This window comes from Vitis vinifera, chromosome 9, assembly GCF_030704535.1.
Source record: "Vitis vinifera cultivar Pinot Noir 40024 chromosome 9, ASM3070453v1".
In the NCBI taxonomy this organism is placed as follows: Eukaryota; Viridiplantae; Streptophyta; class Magnoliopsida; order Vitales; family Vitaceae; genus Vitis; species Vitis vinifera.
In genome coordinates, this window is record NC_081813.1 from 13,800,353 (window position 1) to 13,810,443 (window position 10,091).

The following is a 10,091-nucleotide window of genomic DNA, read 5'->3' on the forward strand; positions in this document are numbered from 1 at the left end:
AAAATACTTAGTAAAAGCTATAATAACATCAAATGTAAAATAATATCACTCACAGTTATCTTTGGTTAATATAAGTTGTGTCATGGTGAACAAATTGTTTATGACATGCTCCTTTGTCAATTATGCCTAATAAATCAACCATTCAAATTATTTTTTATTTTGCATATCATTTTTATTTTATTTCAATCGAAATTTGAATGACAGGAGAGGTTCTAAACTCGTGGGGATTGTTAAATGGGAATTTGTGGCTAAATTTAGTAGGAATTACATTTAATTTTAGAAAAACCCAAAATCAAAAAGTCGTTGTAGTATAGTGGTGAGTATACCCGCCTGTCACGCGGGTGACCCGGGTTCGATCCCCGGCAGCGGCGAGATTTTTGTCCTTTATTTTGGGCCACACAAACCCATCTCCTATCTTTATGGATTAGGCGACCTAGCCCATACACAAACCCATCTCCTATGCCACCTGCAAATACTTGAGCGAGGCCTAGGCTTCACAGCAAAGAGTCCTACCCATAACCTCAATAAACTTTTTAGCTTTAACAGCTTTAAATTATATGGGTTTTTAATCTTGGTATTGGATGATTAATTAATTCTCTGTTTGGATTATGAAAAATATCAGAGAAAGAGAAAGAGAATATGACTAGGTATAAAAAATGGTAATTTGGGTACCAAAAATATGACTATGTTATAAATTTATTTATATGTATAATTATTTTTTTATTTAAAAAAATTATATATATATTTTGTACTTAACTCATAATTTTTGTGCTTTTAATAATAAATTAAATGAAATTTAAAAATAAATAATTAAAATTAATAAATTTATTAAAAAATTACTTTAATATTTTATTGAGGTGTAAATATAGCATATATAATAAGTAGGCCAACATATTCAATAAGGGCATGTTTTCCCATGTGCATAAATCTCCCTTTTTTGGAGAACTAGGTCGGAGTCCCAAGGCAATTTTTCACTTTGCTTTGACCCACAATACAACCGCTTTTCCATTTGACCCACCAAAAAAATTGGAAATATCCTAATAAATAAGTGACAAATAGTTGAAAGTAGGACACAAATTAAGGCACAAAGGTATACAAAATATGATAAGATATAGTAAAACTTTGATAGATGAATAACCTTGTGTGGACCCCGCATTTCGGCTCATGCGTTTTCCACTTGATGGCGAGCTCGATTTTTATTTGAAAAATTGATTTTTATTTGATTAAGAAAATTGACTTGGAGTCGCCACTTATTTTTGTTTTATTTTTAAAAGGGTAAACAAAATAAGAAAGAAAAACCCTAAGTGTGACTCCTTACTTTGGAGAAGGTGGTCTGTGAAAAACCGGATCGGGTTCGGGGGTCAGGTTACTTATCGGGAAGGTACCGTAAAAACCGGAGCACCCCTCTAAGTCCTTAAAGTCAGGTCTCTACTAATAAAATGAAGCTGACATGGCAATCAATGAGAAAATCAATGAATACTCGAATCGATCAGGCACATATGAGTATCAAAATATGCATAAAGAATAACCAAAGTGGAAGTGGATGCATACCTGATCAGCAAACGGCAACGCGCTATCACAAAATGGGGTTAGTGCATAGTAATAAACATAAAGTATATCACTTATATCACCCAACTAGATAAAGAAGCACCAATATCATGCATGGTATTATTTCAAATTCACTTTTATTTTGATGAAAATTTATTTGATGTGGGGCCCCCACCAAAGCCCGTTCTATTTTGCACGAATTAGTCTCACAAATTCCATTATTCGGGAATTATGAAAATAGCATTCATGCTTATATAAAATCAAGAGAAATCGAAGATTATTTGAAACCCGAAGAGAATTAAAACTGTTAGAGAGAAAATTGGATTTTTGAAATTTATTCGAAAATTGGAGTATTGGGAATTAAATTTAAGAGTTGGAATTTTAGGATGTCAAACTTGAAAGAAATTAGAATTTTAGAAATCGGAAATTAAGTTCGAAAATTGGGATTCAAAAAAGTGTTTAAAAATGGAATTTTGAAATAAATAAATGGAATAATAATAATAATAAGGACGAAAATAATGATTAAATAAATGAATGGGAATGCTGGAATTTTTGAAATTGGAAATTAGATTTAGAAGTCAGAAATTTTAAAGAATTGTTTAAAATAGAATTTTAAGATAAATAAACAAATTATTAGTGATTAAATTAATGTGAATATGGGAATTTTCAGGATTAGGAATTTAATTTGTAAATCTGAAGTTTTAAAGAATTGATTTAAAATGGAGATAAAATACTAATGATTAAACAAATTAATGAGAATATGAGAATTTTCGGGATTAGGAATTTAATTAGGAAATCAGAAGTTTTGAAGAATTTGATTTAAAATGGAGTTTTGAAATAAATAAATAAATAAAATACTAATGATTAAATAAATTAATGGGAATATGAGAATTTTTTAGATTAGGAATTTAATTCGAAAATCAGAAGTTTTAGAGAATTCGATTTAAAATGGAGTTTTGAAATAAATAAATAAAATACTAATGATTAAATAAATTAATGGGAATATGGGAATTTTTGGGATTGGGAATTTAATTCGGAAATCAGAAGTTTTAAAGAATTTTGATTTAAAATGGAGTTTTGAAATAAATAAATAAAATACTAATGATTAAATAAATTAATGGGAATATGGGAATTTTTGAGATTAGGAATTTAATTCGGAAATCAGAAGTTTTAAAGAATTTGATTTAAAATGGAGTTTTGAAATAAATAATCAAAATAATAATAATTAAATAGATTAATGTGAATATTGGAATTTTGGAATTTTGGAATTAGAAATTAAATTTGAAAGTCGGAAATTTTAATGAATTGTTTGAAATTGAATTTTAGAATAAACAAATGAAATAATAATAATAATGAAAATAATAAGGATTAAATAAATAAATATGGAAATTGGAATTCCGGAAATTAGAAATTGAATTTAGAAATTGGGATTTTGAAGAATTACTTAATGATGGAATTTTAAATAAATAAATAAACAACAACAATAATAATAATAACAAAAATAATGATTGAATAAATACATATGGAAATTAGAATTCCGGAAATTAGGAAATTGAGTTTGGGAATCGGCATTTTGAGGAATTGCTTGATGATAGAATTTTAAATAAATAAATAAATAACAAGAATAATGATTGAATAAATAAATATGGAAATTAGAATTCCGGAAATTAGGAAATTGAGTTTGGAAATCGGGATTTTAAGGAATTGCTTGATGATAGAATTTCAAATAAATAAGTAAAATAATGATGATTTAAATAAATTGATGTGAGAATTTGAAATTTCGGAAAGTGGAATTTAAATTTAGAAATCGGGATTTTGAGGAATTGTTTGAAGATTGAATTTTAAAAATAAATAAATAAATAAAATAATGACGATTAAATAAATTGATGTGAGAATTAAAATTTCAGAAATTGGAGTTTAAATTTAGAAATCAGAATTTTGAGAGATTATTAAAGGTTGAATTTTAAAAACGAACAAATAAATAAAATAATGACGATTAAATAAATTGATGTAAGAATTAAAATTTCGGAAATTGGAATTTAATTTAGAAAACTGAATTTTGAGAGATTATTAAAGGTTGAATTTTAAAAAATGAATAAATAAATAAAATAATAAAGGAGAATTAAATTTTGATATTGAGAATTAAAATTTCGGAAATTGGAGTTTAAATTTAGAAATCGGAATTTCGAGGAGTAGTTTAGAGATTGAATTTTAAAGATAAGCAAGTGAATAAATAATGGTGATTAAATAAATGGATGTGAGAATTAAAATTTCGGAAATTGGGATCCAATTCGGAAGTCAGAAAATTAAGATTGTTTAAAGAAGGAAAACTTGAAATAAATAAATACAATAATAATAACGAATATAATGATTAAATGAATGAACGAGAATTTTGGAATTTCTTCAAATCGGAAATTGAATTTAAAGGTTGGAAAATTGGAATTGTAGAAGGAAGGATATTTTGAAGTAACTAAATGGAATAATATTAATAAGAATGATAGTTGAAGTTTTTGAAAACTAGGTTTTAAAGATTGGAGCTTTGGCAACTAGATTAAAATTTTGAATCTTGACAATTAACTTTGGAAATTAAAAAGAAATTATTCTAAAATAGAAACTTCAAAAATTAGATTTAAGAAGAGAACTTTGGACAATTAAACTATGAGAATATGGATTTTGAAAGTTAAACTGGAAAATTGAAATAATAATAATAATAGTAATAATAACAACTTAATATTGAGAACTTGATATTGAGAATATGGAATTTGGATAAATGAATAAGCATATAAGTGAATAATATAGTGTACGGGCCTGAAAAAGGACAAACAAAAGGAACCAAGGGGCTTTGAAAAGGGGTTTAGGATAAAGGCTATGCAGATTTGGGCCTTTAGGAATGGGCCAAGGGTGATGGCCACCCTGAAAAAAAAAACAAGGGATAACCGATTAAAAGGGACAAATATCCCTCAATATTGCAGAACTAACCCCTCACTTATTTAAGTCTCAAAAATGACCCAATTCGGACAAAAATACCCCCTCAGCTATCTTTTCAGCCCATTTTCCCTCCAATTCCAATTTTCCCTTGTGTTGTGTCTCTTCCTTACCCTGCAAACCCATTTGTTCCATCTGTTAACCTACAAGAAACAAATCACGAAGGATTTTTCCGTTTATTGCAAGAGAACAAAAAGGCAACACAACACAAAGTAAAAACAGAAAGTAAGTTTCACTATTTCATTCTTTGATTTTAGTTTTTCGAACTGTACATATGAATTTTCATCCATGAAATGAGAAAAAACCCTAAGTGTCTTATTTTGGTTCATTTTTATTTTTATTTTCAATCAAACCCTATTTTTCATCTTTCTAATATTGTGTGTTGATTCAGTTCATGAACATGGAGGAAGAAAAAAATTCGGTGATGAAAAATACGAAACAGAAGAGGTATAAAATTTTGGGAAAAAAGAGAAGTGAAAGAAAGCCAGGTTTTGAAACCTCGTCATCGTCATCAAAAAATGAGAAGAAATCAACTGATTTAGTAAGCATTAATTTTCTACTTGAAATTTTGATTTTTAATTTTATCATTTTTAATCGATTATCTTTTTTTTTTATGAATTTATTTTTCATGAATTGATAATGTAATTGTTGAAATTTTTCTCAGTGAAGTTATAGTCCAAGGTTTAAAGCAATATTTGAATGATTAGAAAAAACTAAACTTAACTACTATCAAGTTTACCATCAAAAGGTTTTGAAATTTTGTGTAATGAAGTTATTTGTTATGAATTTATAACGTATTTGAATATAATTTTTATGAAATTATTTTATCCAAATATTTAGAATTTTGATTTAAATATATATGTTAAGAAAAAATTGAACTTAACTACTATCAAGTTCATTGTCAACAGGTTGCAATTTCAAAATGAGTATTAGGAGTTGTCCACCTTCATCGAAGGATTATATATGTATATGACTTATTGATGGGCATCAATAATAATGCAAGATTGCAAGTTGCCATTAAACCATTAGCCAAATTGTTGCCGCATATATTGAATGCAATAGCATATTATGGGTTTCATGGTGACACAAAAGTTAACTACCAGGAATGGGAAATTGAACGGCTGTAAGATATTCCTCAACAGGAAAATGAGTAAGTGATCTTAAATTTACTTTCATAACTTATACACTTAATCCTTAATAATATCCCTAACATTGATTATCTGTGTACCATGCAGTGGTGATTGTGGCATGTTTGTTATCAAATATGTTGAATACTTAATGCACAACCATCCATTGAAGTCATTAACAAGTGCTCGAATGGACTGGTTTCGGGAAAAGATTGCAGCAGAGTTATTTTATATGAAATACTTGCCTATGTAATGAATTCATGTTGATATTTCACATTTTGATAATGTAGTTGGATGGTTTGTTATATGTAATTGGATAGCTTCATATATGTAGTTAGACATTTTGATAAATGTAGTTGGACAGGTTGATATATCTACTTGGATATTTTGATGAATGTTGTTCGATAGTTATGTATACAATTGGCCTTTTAAACTAAACTTGAATGTTGTCAAGTTGTTATGTGTAAATACTTGAAGGTAGTTAAGTCCACAGTCTTAATAGAACACCTGAACTTAACTACTATCAAGTTAACTGTGAACAAACTTGACAGATATTAAGTCGAAATCTATTCTAGAATAACATATTTAATCTGGACTTAACAGGTATCAAGTTGATCTTCTATAGACTCATAGGAAGTTGTGTCTACAGTTGCCATTTTAACTTGAACTTAACTATTGTCAAGTTATTTTATGAACAAACTTGAAGGTAGTTAAGTCCACAGTCTTCAGAGAAAACCTGAACTTAACTATTGTCAAGTTGTTTTATGAACAAACTTGAAAGTAGTTAAGTTCACAGTCTTTAGACAAAACCTGAACTTAACTATTGTCAAGTTGTTTTATGTATAAACTTGAAGGTAGTTAAGTCCACAATCTTTAGACAAAACCTGAACTTAACTATTGTCAAGTTGTTTTATGTACCAACTTGAAGGCAGTTAAGTCAACGATCTTTAGACAAAACCTGAACTTAACCATTGTCAAGTTGTTTTATGTACAAACTTGAAGGTAGTTAAGTCTATAGTCTTCAGACAAAACCTAAATTTAACTATTGTCAAGTTCCTTATCAATAAACGTGAGAACAGTTGAGTCCATAGTTTGAGAATAAAAATGTAATTTTCATTCATATTTTATACATAACTCATCATAACATATATGTATAAAAGTAACAAATATCTCCATTTCTATGGGTATGCAAAAAAAAGGGATCATTATTACAATATTCATCTATGTGCTTATCCTATCACCTTATACAAAAAAAGTAACTTACATTTCCGTTCACATGGGTACCAAAAAAACAAAAAAGCTCACTATTACAATTTTCATTCCATGTAAGTTCATAGAGTGCCAAAGCTATCATGATATCAAGGGATTGGTCGTTTGCATGTTTTCCGATTATGCCCATATTGACCACATCGACTACAACGAGATGTGTGCTTGCTCTCTCTACCAGAAGAAATTCTTACTTTCCTTGGTCTTCCTGTTGGACGTCTCGTTTTAGGTGGTAACACAACTTTGTCAAGAATATGATTAGGTACTACCCAATCTATTTCATTTCCAGTTGGATAAATACACTCTGAATATGAAGATAACAATGCTTTAGTAGTAAAATACTTGGAGCACAAAGTGTAACATGAAATGTTGTAAAAACTACAAGCAGCAATAGCATGTGCACATGGAATATGATCAAGATCAAATTGTCGACATGTGCATGAACGAGTGTCTAAATTCACTTGAGCACTAATGCCAACATAGTTAACATTACACTCCTTGGAGTTGATAGGTTCCACTAGATATGTTGCTGACATATTATACCTTGAATGAAGTTCTCCATCAGCCCACATGGTAAGTTCAGTTGACATTGACATTGCTTGTTGTTGACGAGTCACAAACCATTTTTGAAGTAAGTTTCTCAATTCTTCAACCAATTGCAAAACTGGAAGATCTCTAGCATTTTTCAACACAGCATTAAGGCTTTGAACGATCCCTGTCGTCATGATATTATATCTTTTTCCGGTAGAATATGAACGTGCCCATCGATCAACACCTATATCCATCAAATATCTTGCTGCTCTTGGGTCAATCATCTCTAGTTGCCCAAATATAAAATTAAACTCTGAAACATGATAAGCATGGGCAACATCATGGAACAACTTATGAATTGCAGGATTCTTGAACTTTGTCTTCAAATTTTGTCCAACGTGATAAGTGTAGACACCATGCCTCGCATGGGGAAATACTTTATGTACTGCTTTTTCAATGCTACCATGTCGATCTGATATCACAAACAAATCATCAATGTGTCTAAGTGCATCATGCAGTTTTTGTAAAAACCACTCCCATGAGGCATCATTTTCTGAATCACCAATCCCAAAGGCTAAAGGGTATATCTGATTGTTGCCATCTTTACACGCTGCAATAAATAAAGTCCCTAAGTACTTTGCTTTCAAAAATGTCCCATCAACTGCAATCACAGGCCTTATTGATGTGTGAAACCCAACAAGAGATGCACCAATCGACATAAAAAAGTATTTGAATTGATTATCACAATCAGTAACTATATCAGTAATGGTACCAAGATTTTTTTGCTCTAAAACATTGCAATAGGATGATAAAGTGTTATAAGACTCCTCAGGTGATCCCCTAATAGAACCGAAAGCAAGTTCTTTGGCTCTCCACGCCTTATCATAATTGATTTGAACACCATACTGCTTTCGAATGTCTGCTGCAATGTCTTTTGGTCAAAATTCACAACCAACCCCTTGATATGTTTCTTTTATACTCTCACCAATCAACCAACTACTTGCATGTCGATTGTCACGAGACATCATACCTAACCGATAAGTGTGTGTTGAATAGAATTTCATTATTTGAAACATATTGGAAATCCCCAACTTGGTAACACGAACTCGCCACTTGCATTCTTTATCAAAACATTCAACAAGCAATAACTTAGTAGTGGATTTAGTTGTTTTGAACTCAAACTTCCTTTTCAGAGCCATCATATACAACTTCCTTTATAATTCTTTCTTATTTGAGTATATTTGGTGCTCTTCTAGATGGTCATCACTAATTCCACTATCTATAGGTTGTTGCATCATGTTTTTTCTTTCATTTGCTACATCTTCGATTATAGTGGGATTGTCATGTATGAAACCATCATTTGTATCAATCATGGTCAAGATTTCTGCACTCTGAGCTGAACTAGTTCTGAATGAGCCAATTTGGGTCACTTGCTTATCACTAGTAGGGTTAGTATTCATCCTATAATCCTCCTCATTAATTGCAGTCTCATTTATGTTCCAATCATGAACTTTATACCCTTCAAGTGACTCATTTTGAAATCTTGGTCCATTTTCACCATCAACAGTAAGAGTTTCAACTGAATCACAATGAATGTGTCTACTTTTTTGCATCAAAATTGAGTCTCCATTCAATTCTTTATCAATCTCAGAAGGCATATGACATTCAAAATAAAAATTGCAAATTGATTTCTGATTGTGATTATCAATTCTCTTTTCAACTATGATGCACAATGGAACAGACAGCTTACCATTTGTACAATTTAAACCAATAAAGAATTTCACATCCCCATTGTCAGTTAGTTGTATAAGACTTGTGGGTATGTTGGCATTGAATACATACTTCATTGAAAGAAAACAATTTGTTGGATCTAGCTTCAGAATATGATGGACAACCCCTAATAACTCTTTATATGATATAGTTTTCGGGATCTCAATGCCTTTACCTTTACTTCCTTCGAAATAGAAAACATTTCCATCTTGTACCCATTCTCTTTCATATAAAAGCATTATTCCTACTTCATCAACCACTAAAATAACAAAATAATTCAATTAGTGGCATCAACAAATAATATTAGAATATTTTTTAGTTACATCATAGCATTAGCACCAATAAGTAGGTATTAATTTTAAAAAACTCATTCATTATTAAATACATATTATTTCATTACACATATTTTTTTTTTTAATAAACAACAAATAAATAACATTATTAATCATCTTTACTACCTCAAATAATACCAATAATGCTAAAGAAATACAATGTATATAGTTATTAAATAAATTCAAACATTGTAACTCTAAACTATTTTAAACAATAAAAATATATTTATTTACTAAAAGATTGGTTATGTTATAATTCATTTAATGTCAAGGGTAATTTGCAAATGATTCAACTCAAATTGAGTATAATTAAATAAAATAACAATAATATAATATTACTATAAAATAACTATATACAATCTTAACTTACGTCAAGTTTAACTTAACACACGTCAAGTTCAACTTAATATCCGTAAGGTTTTGATATATAACTAAAAAAGATAACTTTATATATTATATCAAAACCCTATTCACACATATTTACATCTATATAAAGAACAAATATGTAGACAATACCAAAACCATCATAAAA

The 10,091-nt window shown here is 29.3% G+C and overlaps 1 protein-coding gene and 1 non-coding gene across 2 annotated transcripts; one reads left to right on the forward strand and one right to left on the reverse strand.

Moving 5' to 3' along the window:
• The first annotated feature begins 299 nt into the window (after positions 1-299).
• Positions 300-371, forward strand: TRNAD-GUC (transfer RNA aspartic acid (anticodon GUC)). The gene has a single exon. It is a non-coding gene; the product is annotated as a tRNA-Asp (tRNA).
• Positions 372-4,545: 4,174 nt separating this feature from the next.
• On the reverse strand, positions 4,546-8,176 carry LOC100241437 (uncharacterized). Its single transcript, XM_010656771.2, has 2 exons — positions 7,388-8,176; positions 4,546-4,647 (listed from the first exon to the last, which is right to left on the reverse strand). The coding sequence occupies exons 1-2, from the start codon at positions 8,174-8,176 to the stop codon at positions 4,546-4,548; spliced, it is 891 nt and encodes a 296-aa protein (XP_010655073.2).
• Positions 8,177-10,091: the final 1,915 nt, after the last annotated feature.